Raw genomic sequence first — 27,013 nt, 5'->3', positions numbered from 1 at the left:
GTCTCTATCCTAATTTAATGGTTTTGTTCTAGCCATCTTGGATAACTGACTGAGCCATGATTTTGATCACTCTTACATTTTCACACACTGTCTCCTGTTACAACCTAATATCATATTGGCTTTGGTCAGCAACATTCCCAACTCACCATCCTGTTTATTTTCCATAATTTTCCTCATACCTCACTAACTTACCTAGTGCTCCCAAATTCTCAGTCTGGAAGATTTTCTGTAGTGGTGGAATGTAGATCACAGCCAGCTGCCCCAGGATGGATCCTAGTACTGAATATAGAAACATGCGGTTTCTGAAAAACCCGATCTCAAATATCAGCTTTGTCTGTATGGTGTAAAGAGAAAAAAACCACACTGTTTTTAGTCTGTCATCCAAAAGTGAAAGGGCCATCACTGCAAATGTGTCTATTTGAAACCACAGAGCAGCTTCTAGAGCTGTGGATTGGTAAGGAACCAGAGAAATCATTTACTCATTCCCCATATTTTATGAATGGGGAAACTGAGGGCAAGTCTTTTGAATGGCTTTCCCAACAATTCCACACACAGATAGATATTCAGTTATACTTGGGGCTCAGTTCTGATTGGATATCCAGTGTTCTTTGTACTCTCCCACTATCTCCTGCTAAATCATGCTGCATTTTCTTTTGGGCACAATACATTTATCGCTTCAATGTCTACAAAAAACAGCTCAAAAATGCTTCTGATTCTATAGCTGAAACAATCAGGCAACATCTGTCTCACCTGAGAACGGCACGTCAAGGCATTGAAAAGATCAAAAAACACAAAGCAAGTGAATGTCATCGTCGTCGTCCTTGGCGTGACTTCCTTGCCATCAGGAATCTGGTAAAATGTATGTAAAATGGAATGTTGCAAAAGAGGAAAAATTATTAGCCTTGAAGCAATTCATTAATGGAAGAGTCCATCAGAATATTCCTGGGTAAGGATGAAGACAGAGAGATTTCTCCCTCTTTCTGCTCCTGAATTATCTAACACACCAGAATTGAGTTACTAGTTCAATTACACAATGATGCCCTAAAACTAAGACAAAAGATGAAAAATCACTGGAACCAGATGAGATTGGTTTGTGAGCAGTGAAGGAATTCCTGGGTGACAGCATGGCCTTGTTGGCCAAAACATACAACTTGTTGCGCATGGCTACTGAACTAGTAAACTGGAAGATGGCTATTTTGAGCCCCTACTCATTAAAAAGACTAAAAGTAACTGAAAACTAAAGGTCAACAAAGAATAGAACCACTGAACCCAGCAGGAGAAAGGCAATGCAATTTCTATAAAAGGAAATTGTTCCTGGTTAACGTATTTGAGTTCTTTGAGGGAATAAAGCATTGAATGGATAAAATGTGGATAGAATATTGGTACCATATTACCTATTTAGATCATCTTCTAAGATGCTTATACTGTTTTTTTTTTAATTGAAAGGAAGCCTCTGGATAGGAAACCGGCTTAGAGACAGAGGGAGCAGGGATGAGCTGGCACTTCTTTAGATGGAGAAATGTAAGCAGTTGTGTTCTCAAAGGAACAATATTCATCTGACTGTCTCTCTGTATAGCTCTACCTCTGTATGTTTGTAATGATCTGGAAAAGGGAGTATAGGAAAGTCTCCCAGTCTACTGGTAACACTGAACAATTCTAAGTAGCCAAAGACCAAACATAGAAAAGCATCACTGTGGACATATGTGACAAACTATGCTTAGAAGAGAACAGAGAAGAATGGGTTCAAAGCCATTCCTTGTGGCTCCCAGGAAGTGACTTGGGTGTCACTGTAGACTGTTCTTTATAAATAGTAGTCCAGTGTATTACTACATTCAAAGGTCAACAAAATGCCAAAGCATTATGAGGATAACATTGGAAACAGAAAATATCATTTTGCCCTTGGACAAAACCTTGGTGTACTGGAACCTGGTATGCCCTGTGTAGTTTTGATCATTGCAACTCAAGAGAAAGAAGATGAAGCTGGAGGAACTTGAGAGAAGCAATTAAAATTGTGGAGAGTAGAAGGAAAATTCTGTGTAAGGACAGGGGGAGAAGATTAAGACACTTCTGCCTGGAAACACGAAAACTGAAAGGGAATATGATCAAGATTTACAGTTATGAATGGTTTGGGTAAGGTGATAATGGACTTACCATTTTCTAGAACACTACATTGAATACAATGTCTACCCAACCCTTCTTGGATATAATATAAGAAACATCAAAGAAAATACCATTTTGTGCAATAGCTAATGCAAGCTTAGGGGACTGATTACCACAAGGAAGAAAAGGCTGATAAAGGCTTAAGTGAAGGTATTGACAGGTCCATTTATGCCAGATTCTCAAGGGAAATTGGGATGTGAAGAACATCACTAATCTTTGAGTTTGAGCCAATTAGAATAGCCACGCTCTGTCCACAATTTCCCCCATGGTGTGCAGTTCAGAGACAAACATTCTGCTGGACGGACTCTGCCATAGGGTCTGATAATTCTGAAAGATGTATTTTATTATGGACACTGACAAATTGGAGAACATCTAGACAAAGGGAATCAGGATAGTAAGAAGCTTTAAGATACTGTTGTTGAAGGAACCCCCAGGAGGTTTTGTCTAGAGAAAAGATTTAGTGGAGACTTGAGAGCTGTCTTCACCTCATCTGTAAAAATATTACCCCCCTACTCTTCTTATTTTACAGGATTGTTGTGAAGATGAAATGAGTTATCGTTGTGAGAACAGACTAAGAAGAGTAAGGCTCTTCCATCTGGAAACAGAGACTTAGAGGAGATATGATTGAAGTCTAGAACTGTATAAACAAAGTGCCTTACAAGTGTGAGGGACAGTAATCCTTATTTGTTTCAACTGCAATGAGCCAATGAGAGATTATGAGTGAATGGAGCAACTGGATTTCCTAGTCCATGTCAAGCCTCAGTTGATATTTTCACAAGATAATAACAAGTCATCCAGAACCTCAGAGTGGGAAATGGACCTTAAAGATAATCTGGCTGACTAGCTCCTTTTGAAGAGGAGGAGGCAGTCCAGAGAGGAACTGTAACTTGTCCAAAGTCCCCATCACCACCTTCCATTTGTACAGCGCTTTACAATTTATCCCCAGCTATGTGACATCTCCCTCCTCAAACTGTCTTAGTGCTGTACTTGCTATATCTCTCAGATAACTTCCACCCTAGTCATCTGATTGCATGGCCTTTGCTAAGCATCCAACTGCTGAGTTTGGATACCCTGTCTTATTTATCTTGGCACCTCGGTGCCAGCCATCTGATTGCATGGCCTTTGCTAAGCATCCAGCTGCTGAGTTTGGGCACCCTGTCTTATTTATCTTGGCATCCCTCTTGGTGCCAAGCCATTGTTGACCTGATTTGATCTTTAGAAATGGCCTAAAGTTATTTGGAGACTAGTAATTCAGAGGAGGGGTTACAATATTGATGAAGAAGGATGCAGTCCTATAAAGGAACAAAAGTCATTTTCTTACATGATTCAGGCTAGCTCTAAAAATCATTTCAAAGAGGAATCCCAAAAACTCTGTGTAGTGTTTAGGGTGGCAGAAGACAGGTTGAAGAGCCAAGGCCTCCTACACCTTTCAGCTCCCGTGTGATCATAAGCGAGTCATTTTGGGTCTTAAGACCTCAGTTTCCTCATCCATAAAATGGTGACAATAATTCTCACAGTGTCTGTCTCAGAGGACTGTTGTGAAGAAAGCACTTGGTAAACCGTACAATATAATGGGGGGTTCTTAGTCTCCCCAACAATAAAAACAGTAACGATGATAATAGCTGGCATTCACACAGTGTTCTATGGTTTGCAAAGAGCTTGATATACAAGACATCCCTCAGCAAAATCATCTTCCAAAGATAATACGAGGAGGTGCTTATTTGGGTTTCCAGGCTCTGACTGGTTTGTTTCAGAATCAGCCTCTCTGCAGGGACAGCTTAAACTAATCTTTTTTCCAAGTTTTGTATTCTGCCGTGAGACTTCTGTTTTCCGGCACAGCGCATGGTCTGCCTTAGGTCATTAGCCGGAACATGGAGGACTCACTCTGCGGCAGTTCCAAGCACAAAGCCAGGGATAAATAGGGACCTTAGATGCTTTGGGATGAGGACAGAGGTGATGGATAACTATGCTAAAAGCAAAGCAGCCCTTCTTGGGTGGTAAAATGTTTAGCAGAGTCAGGATCTGTTTTGAATCTGTCTTCCAAGTACAAAAAGAACGTTGGGGTATTTGAGAAATTAATGTACATTCTGGGAACCTGTAGTTAAAGCCACAAACACAAGCTCTCCAGGACTAGCTTCACTTTATTTATTTGCAAGCCAAATTCTGCAAGTATTTGTATTCCCCTTCATTGGAAGGCAGGCAGGCAGGCAGGAAGGCTGGATTTCTTAAGTACCTACTATGTGCCAGGCACTGCACTTTATCAATATTATCTTGTTGGATCCTCACAACAGCCCTGAGAAGTAGGTTCCATTATTAGCCCTGTTTGACAGTCGAAGAAATTGACAGAGATGGGGTTAAGTGACTTGCCCCGCTAGGAAGTGTTCGAGGCTAGATTTGAACTCAGGTCCTCATGACTCCAAGTCCAGGGCTCTTTCTATTGTCCCACCTACTTGTCTGGTAGTGTTACAAACAGTGATTTATACCCTATTGCAAAACAAGACCCAGTGAATGATGGATTGTCCCTGCCGCCTGGAATATTCTCTCTTCTCAACTCTACCTCCTCCACCTTCTTCAGAAGAAAAACTCCATTTTCCCTGTCTGTTCCCATGGCCTGGAATGCTCTCTCCTCATCTCCGCCTTCCCGGGCTTCCTTCGATAGCCAGCTAAAAATCTGTCTTCGACAGGAAGCCTTTCCTGACTCTCCTCTGCCTTAATGCTAGTGCTTGCCCTCTATTGACTATTTCCAATTTATCTCATATTTCACTTGTCTCTATAGAGTTCTTAATGTGTTGTCTCCTCCACTGCCTTTCTTTGTATCCCAACACTTAGCACAGTGCCTAGCTCACAAAAGGTGCTTAATAAATGCTTACTTACTGGTTTCCTTCAAGCCTCAGTTCCATTCCCACATTTTTCAAGAGACCTTTCCCAGACCCCTTTCTCTCCCTCCACCCTGCCACCGCTGGTTTCTTCTGAGATTACTTCCCCTGTATCTTGTAGGTGGGTACAGAGTTGTTTACATATGGTCTCCCCATTTAGGATGTGAGTTCCTCAAGGTCAGGGGCCGTGTTTTTGCCTTTCTTTGTATCCTCAAATCTTAGCACCACGTTTTGCCCATAGTAAGTGTTTAATAAATGCTCATTAACTGTCTCGAAGAGGAATATCGGTGAAGAGGAATGTGAGTGAAAGCAAATGGGGTAGGTTCTTTCTTACCTCTTTCCAGAAGATAAAGAGGGTTCCACTGATGATAATGACTGCAGATATTAGAATTTTCACGATGAGTGCTTTACTGAGAATTGTATCTTTCACACTCCTAGGGGGGTGCTTCAGGGCATCTTTGTCAACTGGTTCTACTCCCAAGCTATTCAAAACAGACAGCAATACTTTGAAATACCACTCAGTAAAAGGAAACACAGAACATAGATTCATTTAGCAGACACTTATTATGTGCTTACTCTTCACATCACTGGGCAAGGGCTGGGAGTAATGGGAGGCTCAGGAAGACCAACAGTCTTCTTCCCACCACAGCCTGGAAGGGTTCAAGGAATGGTAGTATCTTTTCACACACACTGGTCAGAGAGTCAGTAGATCTGAGTTCTCAGTTCAGTGTAAGTAGGAAACTTCAGAGACCAGTTAGGCCAAAACCTTCATTTTAATGCTGGGGAAACTGAGGTCCATTGAGAGTCTGTTGGGACCTTGGGCAAATCCCTTGGCCTAGCAGATCACTAAGTGATCTTATGAGTTTACTCATAAGAACCTGAAGATCTTCTCACCTTTGAGCTGGTGGTCCATCCATGATAATGTTGATCCAAAGAATCTGCATTGCATTGAGGGGGTTGGGTAAGTTAAATATGGTTGACAGAGTAATCAGGCTTAACGCAGAAATACTCCTAGGAAACAAAACCAGCAGAGAGTGGCAAAGTACAGAGAGCTACTCCCATGGGGGGACAAAAAAGACAATTTTTATCTGACATGCATACCAGTCTGTACTCACGTGCTGAGCTGAAACCGTACAAAATTTTTTATGTTATAAAAAATCCCTTTTCCTTCCTCTACTGCATTCCTGGAAGAATAAGAGAGAGTAAATGTACAAGATACTGCACATCTCTAATAGGTTTACCATGCTGTACTCTGTATCATGGCTATATGTGCTGGTGCCTTTATCCCTCTACCAGACTATCAACTCCACAAGGGCAAGGATTAAGTCTTATCTTAGTTTCCTTATCTCCCAAAGCATCTAGAATAGTGCTTTCCTTGGAGTCAGGAAGACTTGAATTCAAATACTGACTCAGACACTTCCTAGCTCAGTGACTGCAATCTCTGTCTGCCTCAGTTTCATCTTCTGTAAAATAGGAATAATGACAGCGTCTACTTCACAGGGTTGTTGTGAGAACAAATGAGATAATATATAAAGTGCTTTGTAAACCTCAAGGCACTATATACACAGTGATGATGATGATGACTCCTATTAAGACTATGACTGTGGAGCCAGGAGATGGAAGGAGGCAGAGTCACTGGAATGCAAAATATGTAGAGGGGAGTAAGGTGTAAGAAGACTGGAAAGGGAGGGAGAGGGCAGGCTATAAAAGGCTTAAAGCCCTGAAGAGAAATTTTATATTTGATCCTAGAAGTAATAGGGAGCCACTGGAGTCTACTGAATTTGTAGGGGCCGAGTGATGTGGTCAGACCTGCATTTTCAAAATCACTTTCATAGTTGAGTGGAGGATGGACTGGAGTGGAGTGATGATGGGCCTGATTCCTGGTATAGCTCCTGATTGTTACCTAGATGCCCAGAATGGGAAGGGACCCCAGAAACCATTTAATCTAGCCCTCACCCCAAACCCTGAATCTAAGTAGCCTTAGGGTGGGGGTTGTTGCCTGCCCTTTTGTCACGGGTTTATGGTTCCCATCTCTACTTGGTTTATAAACACCTTGATATCTGTAAGCAGTAAGTGTTTCTTTCTTTAAAGTCTCCCTCAGTAGTTAGGAGTGGTGCCTGATGTCTAAGAATCCCCAATCAAAGATGGAAGTATTGGTTTTTCTTTCGCCCCTAGTGAAGGCTTATTAAAGACCCAATGAGGAGAGAAGGGAAAGCTGGGGGGATTATGCTAAGTACCTTGGCCTTTCAAAGGATTTTTATAAAAATCCTTTTAAAAGTCAGTCATATCATTAATGAGAATAAAGATGCCTAATTTTTAGAATTAAAACACAAATGAAATACGATCTGTTCATTGAAGTATGCAGGTATAACCTCGCTTGGTACAAGAGCATCCCAAAATTCTGGGGTTTCTAACTGGAGAGAACTTTAAAGATGACCTGGTTCAACCCTGCTTTTTTTATAAGGGAGAAAACAGGTTCAGGGAAGAAAAAGCACTTGCCCAGTCCTAAGCTGGTTAGTAGAGTCTGGACTAAAGCCCAGGTCCCTTGACGACAAATGCAGCACAATCTCCATTGACACCAGACTGCAGCAAAGGCAGTTTTGGAGAGTTATATGTGAATGTGCTCCTGCACACATTTATTAAACCTCTTTTAGGGGTAAGATAGGGCAGCTAGGTGGTTACAGCTGGGCCTGGAGTCAGAAAGGCTCATCTTCCTGAGTTCAAATCTGGCCTTATACACTTGCTAGCTGTGTGACCCTGGGCAAGTTACTTAACCCTGTGCTATAAAATGAGCTGGAGAAAGAAATGGCAAACCACTCCAGCATCTTTGCCAAGAAAACCCTAAATGGGGTCTGAAACAACTCAGCAACAACAACAAACAAGGGTAAGATACTCTCCTAGGTGCTATGGAGGATAAAAACCACATCTTAAGTTTTTGATTTAGAGGATTCTCATGTTAAATTACATTGTAAAATAAAACGTCACCATCTAGGTTTAACTTTTGTGAGTTAAGATTTATGTGTGTGTATATATATATATACACATATACATATATATATACACACACATACACACACACATATATATATATTTGGAGGGGGGAAGGCAGGGCAATTGGAATTGCCCAAGGTCATACACCTAATAAGTGTGTCAAGTGTCTGAGGTCAAATTTGAACTCAGATCCTCCTGACTCCAGAGCTGGTGCTCTACTCACTGTGCCGCCTAGTTGCCTAGATACATAGACAGATAGACAGAGAGAGAGAAAGAGAGAGAGGAGAGAGAGATCTCGGGTTTTCTTCTAAATACAGCACATCCATATAACTGAATATGCAAGTCAACCTAGTTAACGATGCTTTACTCTAATTGCAGACCCAAAGCACCACTAAGTGTATGTATCACGTGTCAATAGTATATGATACAAGGCAGTTTTTGAAAATTTAGCCCATCTCTGTCACTTGAAGCCTCTCTTCAACGTGATCCTTGGTGTCTGGGCCCCTTGGCTACATCAGAGCTGAGACCAGCTCAGCGTAATGAGGCCACTGCAGAGCCAGGTGTTTTTAGCGCCTCCCTGGGGAAGAGGTTCTATCCTGGAACCCTTTACCGTGCAGAGGAAACACCACACCCTGAAACATGTTACTTCAGATTCAATATCTGTCTCTAGTGAGATGTTTTTAAGCATCTCAGCTGTAACCAACTCTGTGCAGCCCCTCTTAGAGATGCTATATTTTTCCTAAAAGTTTAAAAAACTGGAATCTAACATCATGCTTGCACATAGTGAATCTCATGCAGATAATAAATTGTGACCTGTTACAAGCACTTTACAGTTTACAAAGTGCCTTTGTCTGCTTTTTATTCTTTGGCCACATTTTAGAGGCAGAAAAGTTGTAAAAGAAGAAACAGTGACCTTGGAGTCAGAAGGAGACTTAGGTCTTAGTAACTTCTCTGTACCTTAATTTCCTCATCTGCAAAATAGAGATAGTATTTTATGGACCGAAATACGCTATGAAATCTGAGTTTTTATTATTACCATCTCTCACAAGTATCATGGAAAGCAGGCATGACAACTAGTATCATCCCCATTGTACAGATGAGGAAACTGAGGCTCAGATGCAATGATTTTCCTAAAGTCAAATGGCTAGATGGTAGCAGAGCCAGAACTCCTAGACAATTGTCTTTTTACATCAGAGGAACTCATCTGTACGTATGAAAGGTGTTTTTGTTGTTAACTGAGAACACTTGAAATGCAACTCACATTATAGTGGAGAAGTCATCATCCACTAATATCATATTGGCAGCTTCTTTACTGACATCTGTCCCTGTCTGCCCCATGGCAATTCCAATATCAGCAGATTTTAGTGCCACCGCATCATTGACACCATCTCCTGTCATCCCCACGATAGCCCCGGATTCCTGCAGAGCCTTGGGAAAGACAGAAGGCAATCAATACTAATTCCCACTAATTCCTTGATCTTGCATACTTTTTGGTCCTTTGCAATCTGAACCTACTAATGTAAAAAAAATACCATGTATTTGATAGTAGAGAAATTGTCCATTTGTGACTAAATTTTCACCATCAACTTTTTTTTCCACCATCAAACGAATTATAACATCTGCTTTGTCGAATAAACTGTCCAAAGCCTTACTAAATGTACTTCAAAGTTCTACGCTTTCATTATATAGCTGTCATCTCCTTTACAACTTGGTAGGTGGTTTTCATAAACTGCCATGGCTAAAAAAATGTAATCTCCCTGAAATCAACATGGTAGCCACCTATCTGCTGAATTGGCTGGACATTATTTTGTATTCTGATGATCGGTGTATGTGGCATTTCCCCCAGTAGACTCTAAGCTACGTGAAAGCAGGCACTGTGTTCATTATAATCTCACTTAACCTCTGCCCATAGTAGGTATTTCCCAACCCTGTACTTGATTCCAGCTCCTGGCTTAGGGCATACCTTTATTATTTTGAGTTTGTGCTTTGGGCTTGTCCTGAAAAATATCGACACCTAAATAACAAAGGGGGAAAAAGAGATGCATAATTCTGGAAACAAGTCCCAACTGCAGGCGGCTTCCCCCCTCTGCCCCTTCCTCCCAGCCCCCCCACCCTCATATACACATTCACAGAAAAAGCGTTGTTACCTTTCTGACTTTGGCTGAGAGCTCAGGCTTCTCCATGTTCTCTACTTCTTCTCCTGACATGACTTTTAATTTCCCATTGCACAGGCCAATGTTTTTGCCTTTAAACAAAAGCCTGTCTAAATGATATGATCTCCAAACTCTGGCCCCATCAAGCGTTTGGGAGTCTTTCCTTCTGCTTTTCCCTAGCTCCTCCCTCCTTCCTCAGTCTCTACACATCCACTGGTGGGATTCAGCCAATTTGCATTGGTTTGGCAGAACCAGTACCTAATTGTAGGTTGAGTTCAGTGAACTGGTTATTAGTGAGGGCCAGGCCTGTGCCCGCCATGTCAGCAGCAGTGGCACTTTGGTTCGGTTTCATGGAGAACCGGGTGTTAATTTATTTGAATCCCACCACTGTCTACATCCAGTGTAAAATTTCTGAAATAAAGCCCAGCTTATTAATAGGCTATTGATGGAAGACAGAATAAAAACAACCACCACCAAGAATAACAACCTATGGAGTCACACGTAATAGACATTTATGTTAAAAATCTCTTCTGGAAAGGACATGAGGCATTCAGTTATTACTCATGACTGGCTTCACTATTTCCAGTGACCTGAATGTGACCCTCCAGAAAGTCACAGAATCACAGGATATTAGGCCTGGAATAGGCCTAATCCTAATCCTAGTCCTCTCATTTTAGCAGAGGCCACACTGGTTGGAAGGACAAAGCACTTTAACAGAAGTCAGAAAATATGCGGTACCTTGCCACAGGGTTTCTGAAACTAGACAAGTTTGTTATCTTTGTTATTTATTTTTTCATTCTGAAGAAAAATAAGGACGTTTTCATTCCCCATATGGTAATTATTTTGGAGATTCATGATCTGTTTGGGCTTATTTTTGGAGGCTAGGGAATAACGTTGCCTGTTTACATTTGGGAATGTAGATACAGTACAGGATTGCGGGTCTGGACCAAATCTCCCAGAATCTTCAAGATCTCAGAGGAAAGGCACATGTGACTGAGAAGGATACGAAATGCAGGTAACAGGTCCCTATTTGTAATGCTGCTGGGGGTAGACAAGGAAGATGAAATGCATTTTGGGTCATAGTAAGAGCTATACTGTGTAGCATCGCATAGACCTGAGGATACAATTTCACTTGTAGCATGATTGAATCTACAAAATAGCAAGGTGCTTAAATTATAGGGGTTTACAGTATGGCTCAAACCAATCAATAAAACTGATTTTTACCCTAAGCCACAGTGAAATTATGTTGGAGAAGAGACTGGTGCCTTAAGATAAGAACTTAACCTCAAAGGTTCCTTCTCACTTATGAGTCCATGAAAACCCCTGGGGTGGACTGTTCCCATGATGAAGATACAAACTCTTTGAAGGTTCCTGAAAGCTGGCCATTTTCTCAGTATCCCATAAGAGTGAATTTGCTTGATGTGGTCACCCCCAGAGCATCTTCTATTACAGCAGATCACTGTGGGGCTGGTGTGACAGGTGGGGTTGCTCTCCTGAATTCATTCAGGAGTGTCTCAGACACCCAAAGCAACATCTTTCAAGGCTAATAAGAAGGGATTTGTTTTCTTGCTAAGATGGCACTCTGTGTTCTTCAGAATGAGAAGCCCAACACCACTAGTTTGTTACCTATAGCCAGAGCAGTTTCCAGGGCGTCCCCCGTTATCATTTTTACCGACACGCCTGACTCAGTAAGGACTTGCACGGCTTCTTTTACTCCTGCTCTTGGAGGATCAATTATTCCAACGAGGCCTAAGAATGTGAGCTTACCTAGCTCTGGGCCTGAAGCAAGAGCCAACACTAATACAAGAAAGAAGGGGAGAAAAAAGACAGTTGACAGTGAATTTCTGTAACATTAAGGAAACACTGATACCTTAGGTTGTTTTTGACTGTAAGTTCTGGGAGGGCAAGGGCTGGGTTCTCTCTATTTTTGTATGTGCCCTCTCCAGCCCCCCACTCCTGGTCTAGCACAATGCTCTGCATACTGTGTGTACTTAAATATTTACTGAATGAATATGCTGTGTATATAACAGATCATGTAAAGAGAGATGGAACTCAGGTTTATCCTCTGTACTCCATTTTAATGCTCAAAAAACCATTAAATTTGAAGTAAAGGACTTGAGTTTGAATGTAGGCTCCATTACTTAGTTACCTGAGTGACCTTTAACCTCTCTGGGCCTCAGTTTCTTTAGATGTAAATGCCACGCCGGATGTAATAGCGGTGTTCTGTATACTACAAGTGCTTAATAAGTGATTGCTGAAGGCAGCTCTGAATTAATACCCATGTGTCATGCATATTATTTGTGTATGTATATGTGTATTTCTTGAGCACTTCAGTGATTATGAAACGCTTTCCTTACAACAACCCTGTGAGTTAGGCAGCACAAATATCATTGCTCCCAGTTTACAGATGGAAACATTGATGCCCAGTGACTTGGCTAGAGTTACAGCAGAGACTCAGATCAAGGTATTCAGGGCAAGGCCAGTGCTAGTAGCTACATTATTATATGGAATCCCACTCTACATGCTTTTGGATTTTGAAGAACCCATGGCCTGAAGCCTTCATGGCCTGTCCGTTAAGGCCTTTACACTCAGCCTTCATAACTTCGCCGATTGGTTGGATCAATCCTGTTGTCTTCCAGCTCTAGGATGGGGATGTGCAGCTGTGACAGGGGTCAGTCATAGGGATGAAGTATTATGGATTCATTTGGGAAATTGTTACATGACATAGACTCAGTGTGGAGGAATATATGATGGTCATGAAAATTTAGCTGCTTAGGACATGTTTGGGGTTTTGTTCAGCTTGATAACTGAGTGCCTACTATGTGCTTAGAAATGAATGACATGCTATGTGTTATGGGAGGACAGAAGTAAGGCCCCTGCCTTCAAGAATCTTAGTCACATGCAGGAGACAAAATGTATGCACATGGTGTAGCTATAAGATTTTTAAATCCTTGGCATATCACGGTCAAGAAATCAAACAAATTATGCTTCATTGTTAGGTACTATGCCAAATGCCTTTAGTCTAATCTTAACTATCTTCTTAAGCAATCAATATGTCAACCAGAGTATAGCTAGCATTCTGTATGCCAACCAACAAGTATTTATTAAGTGCCTACTGTATACTAGGCATAGTGACAGGTGCTGGGGATACAGATAAAAAGCACAGCTCTTTGTGGTTGTGTTAGAATGATTTGGTTAAAAAAAGACCCAACATAGGCAATAATAGCTGAGCAGAATATGTGAGCTGTGATGTACTCAGCATGTAGGCAAAACCACTTGCCCTTGGTGCAGGAAACTGGAAAGGGTCAAGGCAAGAGAGTCCTTGACAGAGGGAAAAGCTGCTGCTTCTCCTGATGAAGGCACGATGGGCGGCCAGGTGGGCAGGCAGGGCAGCCAGCAAATTGGAATTTTGTGATGAAACTGTCTGAGAACTTAGAGCTGAGAAAGGTTTCGGATACCATCTAGTCCAATCCCTTCATTTTACAGAGCGGGGAGCTGACATCCAAGGTCACAGATAATTAATAATCGTAATTGCTGGCCTTTAGAAAACAAAGTTTGAAAGGTTTGCAAAGTGCTTTCCGTGTGTTATCTCACTCCACTCTCACAACGATCGTGGGAAGTGAGCAATATTACTTATATTTTACAATTGGGGAAACTGAGGCTTAGAGAAGTTGATTTCATAGATGGAGCATTGACCATGGTATAATTTCACATCCTGCCTTAGGCACATACTTATCTGTGGGACTTTGGGCAAGTTACTTGACCTTTATCTGGCACAGTTTCCTCATCTATAAAAATGAGGATGAGTCCCTATCTCTCAGGACTTGATTGCTGTGAGAGAGTACATCTTAAAGTACTACATAAATATTGACAGCGAGGGTGGGATGAGCCCAGAGTGACATGGGCAGGGGGAGGGGAGAGGGAGAGAGGGACAGGGAGAGGGAGGGGGAGGGAGAGAGAGAGAAGGGGAGAGAGAGAGAGAGGGAAAGAGAGAGAGAGAGAGAGAAAGAAGGGACAGAGAGAGACAAAGAGAGAGGAGAGAAAGAAAGGAGAGAGAGAAGCAGAGAGACAGAGAAGATAAACTGAGAGAGGAAGTGTCTACTGCAGGTTTAAATCTCAGATCTACTTGTTTGAAGTTCATCACTATACATGATGCCACCTAGTTCTATTGGAAGCTAGCAGGCCAGATGAGATTTGAATGCAGACCCTTTGGATCCAAACCCAACATTTGCGTTATACCACATACTGGTCGGGGTGTGTGTGTGGGGGGTACTCTTAGTGAGCAGAAAGAGCAGTTTATTTAAGAGTCACAACACCTGAGCCTGAATCCTAGAGCTGCTGCTTAATAGTTGTGTATCCTGGAACAAATCATTTAACTTTTGGCCCTCAGTTTCCTCATCTGTGAAGTGGGAGAAATAATGCTTGTATTCCCAGCCTCACAGGGCTCTGAGGAGGCAGTGTGTGTAACATGCTTCCTGTACATGAAAGTGTTGCAAGCTAAGATTGTAATTAGTAAAAATAACATGAATTTCCAACCTGACCAAGTAGGACATACTACCATAGGTACAATGGCCATTGTACTTGGAAGCCCTTTTTATAAATTACCTAAAGTATGCAGAACTAAACCACAGTAAGGGGATGGGTTGGGAAGGATTCTTTTTTTTTTAAGGCTGTGTGTTAACTTTCTTTCCCCCCTTCACCCCAGACAGGATACCAGTCTGCTCTGCAGAATGCATCTAGTCTATGAGCTGAGTGTTCACGGCCTGCCAGAAAGCTGGCGCAGCAGAGACGAGCAGAGTGAGAACTTCGAAGCCACATGCGACTGACCCCGCAGACCGAGGGAGCCCATCCTCTTCTCTTCCTGCAGGCAGAAGGATTTCTGCTGGGGAGTCAACTGGAGGGGGATCCCCCCATTGTTATACATGGTGCAGTAGCGAATCACTTCTTCAAAGGCCCCCTTCATGAAGTAAACTTCTTCCTGCTCCTTGGGGAAAGAAAAAACCCCAACAGCCCCCAAACCAATTCTTTCAGCAGCTTAACAGCACCTATCTACAAATTAAAATAAAACAAGCAACAGGAGTCTTACTATTCTAGGACTCACTCATCCTGACCAGGATCAAGAATTTTAGAGTAGGAAGGGGACCCCACAGATCATCTCATTCAACCCCATTTTATAGACGACAGAACCGAGGCTCAGCAAGGGGAGTGATTCCCCCAGGGTCCCCCAGAATTAGAACCAGAGCTGAGACTAGAACCCTGGGCCTCCAACTCTTTTTTCCATTACTATATCTGTAGTGGCAGAATCTTTCCCCAGCCCTCCTCCCTGAAGGAGGAGGAGGTTACTCTACTCAGGGACTCTGGTGGGAGGGAAGACAGGCTTCCACAGTAGGAAACATGCGATGGAACGGCTTCTATTGTACCCCTGCAGTGGGTACAGAGGGATGAGATGATGGTGTAGAATTATGCGACTGAGTTCTCAGGGGCATTAGTGACCCTACATAATTAATAATTGCTATGGATAACGATCTGATACTGGCTAACCTTCAGGGGTTGTTGGTAGTTTTCTTACTGGATAAATAAAAACAGAATATTAGAACTAGAAGAGATTTTGGAGACCACCTAATTCCAACCCTCTCATCTTACAGATGAGGAAGCTGAGTCCTCTTTCTTCCTGGGACACACAGTAGCAGAATCATGACCACTACTCAGACCAGACCTCCAGACTCTTAGTTTGGAATTCTTCCCACCACCTGAGATTGCTCCATGTGCAGGATAGCATTTGTCAGGTGTTAGCCTTCCCAATAAGTTAAAAACTGATGAATTTAATCTTAGGGTCCCCATGTGCAATTTTTCAAAATGTTCACCAATCCAGACCCTGCAGTCTTCATGCCATCATGACTCGCCAGTGCCACTGAGGATTGAGTGACATCAAAGTGCTGTTGTGTTGGTGAATCTCCATAAGGACAGTGGGTTGTGAGTGGTCACTAAGGTCTCTGCTATATCGATGGAATTCTGTTCAGAAGACTGAAAAACACTGGTTGCAAAATTCTAATTTATTGCCAATGGGTCTGTCTTGTTCCTCCGCTAAATTCCTATTCTCATGCCTTGTCATGGTGTAGAAGATACCCCAGGCTCTTGTGAGAGAACACAGATGATGGAAGGCCTTCCTCTAAGCCACAGTGGCTTCAAGTCCAGGCCCTGCAATACGTCCATTATCCTAGGACCAGCCGAGCTAAATGCAGAGGGGCTCATTAGAGCTGCAGAGGCAGTCAGGTAAGACATGGAGTGATGTAGGGAGTGCTACCCTATGGAAATAATGAACCCATAAAGTCCTGAAGCATTATTAATATAATTATACAGGTTTACATAAGCAAAAGAAGATAACAGTCCATCTTTTAGTAACCTTTTATAGTTTAATTTGCCCACGACAGTGTTGCGGGATAAGTATAGTATTAGTCCCATTTTACAGATGAAACCAAAGATCAAAAAGGTTGTGACCTTCTCAAGGTGCTACAGTAGAGATGGTGAGGTAGCCATGGTGAAAGGGAAAAAGGAAGCCACCTGAGGTGTTTGGTTACACCAAAACAAGAGAGGGAAGCATTGAAGGATGCCCCCCAGAGCAGAAGACTGAAGTGCCCTGTTAAATGAGGTGGAAGAAGAGCTCAGAAGATCTATTTAAAAAAATAGATTTTTAAAAAACTACATTTTAAAAAATAAAGTATATTTTTTAAAAAGTATATTTCTTAATGAAGCCCTTTTAAAGATGATCTGTCAGTCTGAGAGGTGTGATCTGTCACTATGACCTCCCTGACCAGTGAAAGGCTTCAGATTGTCTTTGTATCTATCTGTCCTGTTGGTAAAAATATAATCACTCACATGAAAATCTCAACCTCTAAAAGGGCCTTGTCTTGTGGCAGGTTGTTTTTGCTTATTTAAAAACAAAAAGTCACTTGTATAAATAAAACCACAGATAGGGCATCTCCCTGACAACCAGGAGTCATGAAATCTCGGATGACATGAGGACATCCTCAGAGAAGAGGATGCTTTTGCTTAAAATGTTCATAAACTCCAAAGACAGGCAGGCCTGAAATGAAGTGGAGGCAGAAAATATGTGTGCGTGTGTGCGTATATACACACACATATGTATATATGTTTGTATGTATATATATATATATATATATATATATATATAGATTTGCATATGTATATTTTTAAGGGAAGATCTGACTTCTAATAGTAGACTTTTTTAATCCTTGTCTATTAGGATAAGTTTAGGATATAAGAGGTTAAGACTCATAACTGAATCGTGTTAGAAAGGACCTTAGAAATCATATCATTCTACTCTATCACTTTACAGAAGAGGAAACTGAATCCCAGAGGGGAAGGTGACTCATGCAGCCACGCAATGAGTTAGTATCAGAAGTGGGACTGGAACCTTTCCAACGAGCTTCAGCTAACCTCCAATTGCCCATCTGTTTTTAGTTGTTGGGGCTCCCCAGACATTTTACTTATATAGACCACATGATTTCGTATGGCATCTCATCAAGTGCCAAGTCACTGTCAGTGAGATTTTTTTTAAAGGCAGAATCTAGAAACTAGAAGTTAGTATGGCATAGTATAGAGAACATGGGATTTGGACCCAGGGGACCTTCGTTGAAAGCCTGTCCCACACAGCTTCTGCTACTTAATAAGTGCATGACCTTGGACATGTCCCACTGGGCATCAATTTCCTCTATAAAATGAGGTTTTTGGATTAGATTGCCAGACTCTGACATCTCTTCTAGAAGAACAGTTTGCTTTCTAAAGTTCTTCCTGTCTGTCGCATTGTATGTTCTAAGAGCTCATTCATCTCTGATATTGTATAATGTCTCTTCTATCTCTGAATCCTGTGACACCACAGTGGCATTTTTTTTCATTATCTTATACACTGTTAGTTACTGGATTGCCTCATTTTTGGTTTAGTCCTTCATATGACACCAGGTGGTTCAACGTGGATAAAACACCATATTATTGCTACTATAATGAGAATGTACAGTGGGATTTAGAATCCTGGATGAATTTCAGGCCTTGGGTTCAATATGTCAATTCAATCCAGTTCAATAAACGCTGATTAATTTCCCACTATTTGCAAGGTATGGGATAGAAGGATGAAAAGTGGCAGGCTGCCCTCAAGATGCTTATGGTCTACTAGGGAAGATAAGATGTAATTAGGTATAAGATGTAACATGTAATTACGATACAAGATAGAATGTGATAGGGGCAAGAGATCTAGCCCTACTGCCCTCAGCTGAATTAAATTCCCACACTGGTTATACGACCTTAATTCCTACCACTTAACTGAAATTCACCCTTCTCAACTACCAAATCAATGGCCGTTTCTCACTCCTCATCATACTTAAACTCTCTGAAGCTCTTGAAACTGTCCACCTTCCTCTTGTCTTGAAGAATTGCTTCTCCTTAAGTTTTTTTTACCTTTTCTCCTGGTTTTTTCTCTTATCATTCTGACTGCCTTGACATCTCCTGTGCTGTATTTCCATACCCTGATGCCTTGTTGTGAGTGTCTCTTAGCGTAGGTGCCCCTTGCTACAGGACCTCATGATCTCGCTGTGGTTAATGCCCTCTCTCCACCTCTCTCTGGAATTTACTTTGTGGCATTATGTATAGATTTTATATGTACTTTTCTAATACACCTTATTTCACTACAGTAGACTGGAAGCCTCTTGAGAACAGGTGCTCTTCTAAGGCTTCATGAATGAATGAATGAATGAGACCACTTTTGACAGGAGTAGGTGGAGAGTCAAGGCAAGTGTGTGTATAGAAGGTAGTATCTGAGCTAAGTTGTGAAGGAAGAGAAGGATTTTAACAGGCAGAGAAAAGGAGAGAGTACATTTCAGATGTGGGAGATGACTTGCATCAATACACCGATAAGATGGGAAACAAATAGTAACCCAGTCTGGCTGAAGCAAAGTATATATGAAGAGGAACTGGGTGAACTGAGATTGGAAAACTGGGCTGGGGCCAGACCCTGGCAGTCCTTGAATACTAAGCTAAACGGTTTGTATTTCCTAGGGCATGTAGGCATAGGGTATTATATAAGGCAACCACTGAAGCTCATACTAATTTGGAGGGCAGAACTTTTCATTATTCAGCCATTAATCAAGGATAATATTTGCTCAAAGCAATGAATCATGGAAACTGTGAATTGCCGTGAGCTACTGTGAGTAGGAGGGGAGTGTGGAGGAGGGGCATTTGGTGGGTATTAGTGGGAGGAAAACCAGAAGTGATTTTGTCACTGAAGCTACCTGAACAGAAAGAGGAAATAGATGGGTTTGGGAAACAATCACAAGCTTGGAACAGAAGCATGGTACGGTAGTGTTGGGGGACTTCAATTATTCAGACAACTGGATAATTGAGAGAGAGGTAGAGTTTCTGGGGTGGAAGCAAGCAAGCCTTCCCATCTAAAGTCTGTGATAAAGGAGAGGAAATCTGAGCATAGTTTGACATGTACCCTAGGTTTGGGGAAAGCAGATTGAAAGGTTCAGAGGAGAGGCATGGAATCCCATGGGCTAAAATTCTATAGGGTGGTCAGGCCCCTATAGGAATGGGAGATGCTCAAGAACAATGAAGACACGAAGGGAAATGACTCCAAAGAAGAAGAAAAATGGGAATTTTGTGAAGAGACAAAATTATACAGGGAATATAGCATTAGATTTTTAAAGAAATGCACAGAGAAGCTAGTGTAGGTAAGGCGGATGAATATTTCAGTGTGGCGCAGTCCTGTAAAAACAGTGTCAAGAGTGCAAAAGCTGAGGCCAAAAAAAAAAAAGCTAGAGACAAAGAGGGCTTTAAAAAATGGAGAAAATGATGGAAGAAAGGATGGGGTCTCTGTTCGGAGTGGGTGGGATAATAATAACTGACAACAGAGAGAAGGAAGAGCTGCCCTTGATGAATCCCTGTCTCCTGGCCCAGATGAGCTACAGTATTGAAAGGACCAGCAAATGGGACTGCTGAGCCACTGTCAGAAATATCTGGAAGGGTGTGGAAAACAGGGTGGTCACCATCCACCTAGAGAAGGGCAAGGGTTCTAGTCTTAAAAAAAGAGAACAGAGTCTGCAGATCATAGGTCATGAGCCTAACTTTGAATTCCTAGGGAAAATTATAGCGAGGGATGGTTAGTGAATATCCAGAAATGGAAGCGGTGTTCCAAAGAGTGAACAAAGTTTTGTCCCAGTCTGGTCGTGCCAGATCAACTCTTATTTCTTTCTTTTAAAATAAGGTTGATAATCTTGTAGATGGCAAGAATACTGTTGACATAACTTGTCTGGATTTTAGCATAGCATTGGGTAAATTGTCTCCTACTATTTTTGTAAAGAACATGGAGAGATGTGGATTAGATGGATGATCATACACTTAGATGGATTCAGAACTGGGAGAATGGCCAGACTCTAAGAGGATTTGTTTGGGGCAGCTAGGTGGTGAGGTGGATAGAGTGCAGAGCCTGGAGTCAGGAAGACTCATCTTCCTGAGTTCAAATCTAGTCTCAGACACTTACTATCTGTGTGACTCTGGGCAAGTCACTTAATCCGGTTTGTCTCAGTTTTCTCATCTGTCAAATGAGCTGGAGAAGGAAATGACAAACCACTCCAGGATCTCTGCCAAGAAAACCTCAAATAAGGTCACAAAGAGTTGGGACACGACTGAAAAATGACTGAACAACACAACAACAAGAGGGTTTGTTAATGGTTGAATGTCAATATGGCAGGAAGTCTCCAGTGGAGGGATCCATGGATCCATTCTTGGCCTTGGGTTGCTTAAAATTTTTATCAGTGACTTAGATAAAGGCACAGGTGATGTGCTCATCAAATTCATAGATGTACAAACTTTGGAAGGACATGTGACACAATCGATGGCAGTGTCTGGATCCTAAAGGATCTTGATAGACTAAAGCACTGGCTGTACTCAATCTATAAGATGAATTTCTGTTGGGGATACATGTCAAGTCTTGCACTTGGGTACAAAATAATCAATTGCAGAAGTATAATCTGGGGGAAGCATGGATAGACAGTAGTTCTGAAAAGTATCAGGGGATTTTAAAGGTTGTAAGCACCATGTGGGCCAAGGATATAATGTTGTAGCCAAAAAAAAATAACTAATGTAATCACAGGCCCCGTTAAGAAGGGCGCAGCTTTCAGGATCTCGAAGGTGATAGTCCCACTGGATTCTGCCCTTATCAGACCTCATCTGAAGTTTTGTGTTTGGTTCTGGGCACCATGATTTTAAAATGGACATTGATAAACTGGAGAGTTGCCTTCCAGGACAATGAATGGCCATGACATATGAGAATTGATTGGAAGAACTGGGCAGGTTTAGCCTGGAGGAAAGAAGACTCAGGGGAGATGCTAAAGGCTATCATATGGAAAGAGTAGAAATTGCAAATTAGGCAAATTCAAGCTTTGATGTCAGGAAAAACTTGCCAACGACTGGAACTCTCCCAAGTTGGAATGGGCTGCTTTGGAAGGTGGGGGGTTCCTCCTCGCTGGGGGTCTTGGGGCAGAGTCTGGATGACCACTGGTCAAGTATGCTGGAGTTTAGGTGGAGGTTGGACTCAATGACTCTAAGGATGACCACCGGTCAAGTATGCTAGAGTTTAGGTGGAGGTTGGACTCAATGACTCTAAGGATGACCACTGGTCAAGTATGCTGGAGTTTAGGTGGAGGTTGGACTCAATGACTCTAAGGATGACCACCGGTCAAGTATGCTAGAGTTTAGGTGGGACTTCAATGGCTCTGAAGTCCCTATCAGCTTTCAGGTTCTGTCATTCTGAGCACATAGGTGTGATGCCTATTATAAAGGCCAAATGAAGACTCACAGAAGACCTCCCCTCCCTTTAGACAGTAAGCTCCATGACTGCAAGGACCCATCCCCACCAATTCAAATACTAAAAGGGAATGATTTTGAACAATGTAAAATCCTCATAACCAGCTCTCTCCTCTGTAGTAGCTAACAGAGAAATGTCCTAGAAACTTCACGTTCATTCCTATTTCTTTTCATAATTTTAAGAAGACAGAAACTTTACCTCATTTTTAAGGCTGCATTTTACTGCCATCCACTTCTGTTCTGAGCTAAATGGGATCTCTTTTTTTCTGATGTAGGAATCTTTTATGTCATTCAAGTCCATCTAAAATAATGAAAAAAATGTGGATGTTGGAAAAAATAAATGAATCATCACACATTAATCTGGAGGCAAAACTCTATAAAGTGGAATTATTCATTATTCAAGTCATCTGACATGGATGAGAAGTCAAAAGCATTTGGTTCCTGGAGACAGAGAGGCCGTTTTGTTTCTTTTCAATGTACGTAACTATTTAAGTGATTCTGGGTCTTAGAAAAGATGCTTTTTTGGGGGAAAAAAAGACTTGGTCCATAGCAGTAGTTTTATTATTCGATGGTCCCCTCTCCTAGATTTTGTAATCTTTTCCTAATGGCAGAGCCTCATGGACTTGCTAATAACTGGCAGCTTTTAAAAGGTTGACCACAATAAATACTAGGGATTGTGTGGCTTTTGGAAAGCGAGATAAAAAAGAGGCAGGGAGGCTTTTGGAATCCTCAAGATTCATCAATTTCCCAAAGTTGTGTGTGACAGGTACTGATTAGACTCTATTCTAAATGCCTGAATTAAGCCTCTTAAAAAAACTTATTGGGACTGGTCAAATTTGGAATGAAGAAGATCTGGGTTAAAATCCTGGCTTTTCTACTTACTAGCTATGTGACCTTAGGCCAGTCACTTCTCTTCTGAGCCTCAATTTCCTCATTTGTAAAATAAGGGAGTTGTAGGAGAGGCTCTCTCAGGCCCCGTAAGTCTCCAAACCCTAATATCCTAGGGTGGTGTTTGTGATTTTTATGAACACCTCTGTTATCTACAGAAGCACATTTTCTCCATGTGGGGCCAAAAGTTGATGAGTTGACCTGGAAGGTAGGAGTTCTAATCCAGGCTCTGTGTGAGGGCAGATACTACTAGATTTTCTTCCTAGTTGCACCCCCACCCTGACAAGGTTTCCAGTACAGTACATACTTCAATGTTTGCTGAACAAGTGAATGCCTGAATTTCTCCAATTTGGGCAGTGTGGATTTCTAAAACAGTGTTTTGAAATGTTTGAAAGGGATTGAATAAGTTACAAGTAGTTTGTAGAAATCAGCTCTTCTAATTTCACTGGGGGTGGAGTGAGGAAATAATGTAAGGCCTCCCACCACCATTTTTTGCTCCCTAAAGTATGTATTGGAAGGGTGATTGATTCTAAACTTAACTGCCACAAGGCAATAGAGAGATAAATCTGGTAGGCCAGGCAAAGGAGAAGTATTCTCCACAGTAAGCACCTTTTAATTCCCTTTCTTCTTCATTCCCTCTCTCCCCTTTTTCTCCTACACTGTCTTCTCTTTCCTTCTCTAGCTTTCATTCTTTCCCTTCCATCAACCACTTGTCCTTTCTCCCATTCTCCTATTTCCCTTCCTCATCTCTCATTGTTCTCAGGCATAATTATTACTTCTACTACTAATAATAACCCATGGAACCAATGGATGAAAGCAATACTACAAATAATTTGTTCACTTCCAAGCAAGACACATTAGCATTAATATATCAAGGAGAAGGCCATTGACAAATATATTAAACATTCTGACATTCTGAAATCCAAAGTGAATGGGAAGAACAGACTTAAAACAATTAATACCAATGCAATGCCAGTCTTAATGAACACTTATGGAATTATAAAATGGATCATAAGAGACTGGAAAAGCACCATAACAAAAAACCCATACAATATTATGAAATAAAGATAAATCAGAAATATAGAGCCCATCAACCCAACGTAACTATAGAAGATGAATGCTTCCAGATGCCAAAAAGGAGGGAAAGGATTGATGGATGTTCTTTGAGCAGGTGAAAAACTTACTGAAATAATTTTGGACTAAGTGTTGGGTGAATGGCAGAGTCATACATATTTGTTAAAATAGATTTACAATAACAATTAAGGACTAGGTCATTGCTACTAAAAACTACAGAAGGGTTATCTTTAAGACTTAGTAACCAGTAGGCTATAAAGGTTTAGAACATACCGAATACCTAGCCTGCTGTGACTCAATGGCCAGAAGTATACATCAGAAACTTGTTATCTTTCATGGACTGACAGACAACAAGCACCCATATTATATAGACCTCAGCCTGTAACCATATGGAAACTAGAACATTATCCCAGTTGTCTTGCACAGTCACTCAGACAAAACATTGATTCAAAAAACCTAATAACATTTTAAATAGATGCCATCGTCCAAAATACAATCCTCAAGGTACATGGGGCAAAAAGCTTTCAAAAATAGAGGGCTGAGCTAGGAGCTTGAAATCATATGGAAATGGGATGAGGTATATCCCATCCCTGTTTACTTGCTTGCTACTGGAATTATGCTGAGGATGCTGGTATTGAGCCTACAGAGCTGAGCTAAGATCCTAATACTTTTATTCAACTACAGAAAGGGAACTATTTTATCAACCTGTGCAACAGTCTACAGAACAGGGAACATAAAGGAGTAACATAATAGTAACTTGTTTGGGACTATTTCTATCTAGACTCTGTCACGGAAGGGGGAACATGAGGGGAGGATGATAATAAACATGATCCTTTCAAAGCCCAACCTGTTGTTCATATCATAGGGGAGGGGAGTGGGACAAGGACTTTATACTGCTTTTTGCCAGTGGCATCCTCAGCTCCAAATCACATAATATATTGCTGACCAGTACAGGGCAACAATAAAAACCAACTTCATTCCTACACCTAGATTAGATGAAATGAATAAACTGAGGGTCTAGTAAGATATGAAAAAGGGAAAAGGGAAAGACTGGAGTTGGGAAGTCTTTACTTCATGCAAACTCCAGAAATTACACTAATCATGAAACAGATGACAAAACTCTTTTGCGTATGATGGCATGGATACAACTAACAGATTAATTGTGCCAAAACAAAATCATTTCCAAAAGCTGATAGTTGTTATAACCATCACTAAGGAATGCATTCTCCTACAGAATTTAATCAGCAGCTGAATTCAAAAGTCAGGAAATTAAGGAGATACAAAGCAGCATAAAGATCAACATTATTCAACATTAATTGAAAACTTTTCCAATAAAGAACAGAGAAGTAAAGAAATCAGAGAAAGAGGGGAATCCCTGAAGGATGACATGAAACTTTAGCTTCTCTACCAAACTGGATAGCAAAAGGTTCATATTGACTCAAATGATTCATAGGCACATGAATCACTAAGAAAGCATTAAGCCAGCATCTTAGATGGAAGCCTGATCCCACCTTCCTTAACAGAAGGCACCACTTACCTATTACCAAACGATTAGAACTTCAACCACTCTTCCAAATATAGGCCAATGACATGTTGGTGTACTTTACAAAGCATTCATAGCTTGTATCACTACAAAGAAAACTCTACAAACTAAAATCCCAATATACTGCTTGAAGAGCAGCAATAACAAAAAATGTACCCCAAATTCCCGGGGTATATAGTATAACTTGTTGTTCATTTAGTAATTATCGAACAAAATTCCCCAAAGTGCTACCATATTTATATTGCCTTCAATGATCATTACAAAGCCTTTGACTCCTAGCTTATTCATGTACTACAACATATGTAACATTGGCCTAAATATAGTGAGAATGCTCAATATTTGGTGATTGCATAGAAAATTTCTCCATTTAGAATATACCACCAACACGATAATATTTGAAAGAATGATCAATACGAAAAGTGGCATTTAAGTCCAATATTATATAGGAGTTATTCCAAGGATACCCTTAGATGCTCCAGATGATGGCCTTATATATCTGGCCATTCCTTGCCTCATCTTTTAAGACTTAATCACTGAATGGGCACTGCCTGTAGTAGCAATCTGGATTATTATTGCCTTACAGATACATTGCCTTAGTCAAACTGAGACCTGTTAAAGACCTTAGCTTGAAAAGGCCAAGGTCCCCCACTGCATCCTGAGCCATCTCCAGTTGTCCTGATCCATATCTGGCCACTGGACCCAGATGGCTCTGGAGGTGAAAGTGAGGCTGGTGACTTTGCATAGCCCTCCCTCCCTTAAATCCAATTCACTCACATGTCATGGCATCATCTCCCTGATTTCATGGTCATCTTCGAGAAAGGACAAACAGCAGCAACCTTACATATCAGTTCTTATTTAACTACAAGAAGCACCATTTTGCAATAGTTAGTAGAACGTATTTTAAAAATTGGAGGATAATAACTTGTCCCCAGACCATTTCTATCTTAACCCCACTGAAAAAATATGAGATGCTAATGATGATGTTAGTAGCTGATATTTGAATACTAATTTTTAAATGTCACGCAAAACATTTTACATGCATTGTCTAATTCGATCCTTGCAATTGCCCTAGGAAGACTATCATTATCCCTGTTTTATATAGATAAGTAAACTGAGGCACAGAGGTTCAATGGGTTGTGAAGGGACACAAGTTAGTAAATATCTGAGGTGGCTTCCAAGCTTAGGCCTTCCTGACACCAAGCCCAGCACTCCAGACATTACCTCATTTGAATTTGGTCTCCCCTCCATTGCTACCTCACAATAGAGTTAAAGAGATGGCCCGGACCAGAATTAGGTGCACTGTAGGTTAGGGTGGTGCTAGAAGACATTACCTGCTCCAACCTCTTCATCCAGAGATTTCTGAAAAATGGCCACCCACAAAACAGTCATCTTCAAGTCAATCCACATCCATGCTCTATTAGTTCAGGGCTATTTTCTCTTAGAAAATGAGC

The 27,013-nt window shown here is 41.3% G+C and overlaps 1 protein-coding gene across 1 annotated transcript in view; it reads right to left on the bottom strand.

The window, feature by feature from the left end:
• Positions 1-27,013, bottom strand: part of ATP2C2 (ATPase secretory pathway Ca2+ transporting 2) — a 109,602-nt gene that overhangs the window by 3,515 nt on the left and 79,074 nt on the right. The window contains exons 16-26 of the mRNA XM_036750719.1: positions 22,257-22,358; positions 15,008-15,164; positions 11,807-11,977; positions 10,175-10,272; positions 9,991-10,041; positions 9,289-9,455; positions 6,152-6,220; positions 5,931-6,047; positions 5,371-5,518; positions 751-849; positions 193-334 (exon numbers count right to left, since the gene is read on the bottom strand). Of these exons, the coding sequence (XP_036606614.1) occupies positions 193-334; positions 751-849; positions 5,371-5,518; positions 5,931-6,047; positions 6,152-6,220; positions 9,289-9,455; positions 9,991-10,041; positions 10,175-10,272; positions 11,807-11,977; positions 15,008-15,164; positions 22,257-22,358 (1,321 nt within the window). The remainder of the gene's footprint in view (positions 1-192; positions 335-750; positions 850-5,370; positions 5,519-5,930; positions 6,048-6,151; positions 6,221-9,288; positions 9,456-9,990; positions 10,042-10,174; positions 10,273-11,806; positions 11,978-15,007; positions 15,165-22,256; positions 22,359-27,013) is intronic.

The sequence above is a fragment of the Trichosurus vulpecula genome, chromosome 3 (genome assembly GCF_011100635.1).
Source record: "Trichosurus vulpecula isolate mTriVul1 chromosome 3, mTriVul1.pri, whole genome shotgun sequence".
Taxonomy (NCBI): Eukaryota; Metazoa; Chordata; class Mammalia; order Diprotodontia; family Phalangeridae; genus Trichosurus; species Trichosurus vulpecula.
The sequence above is the reverse complement of the archived record's forward strand: the minus strand, read 5'-3'. Positions and strand labels throughout refer to the sequence as shown.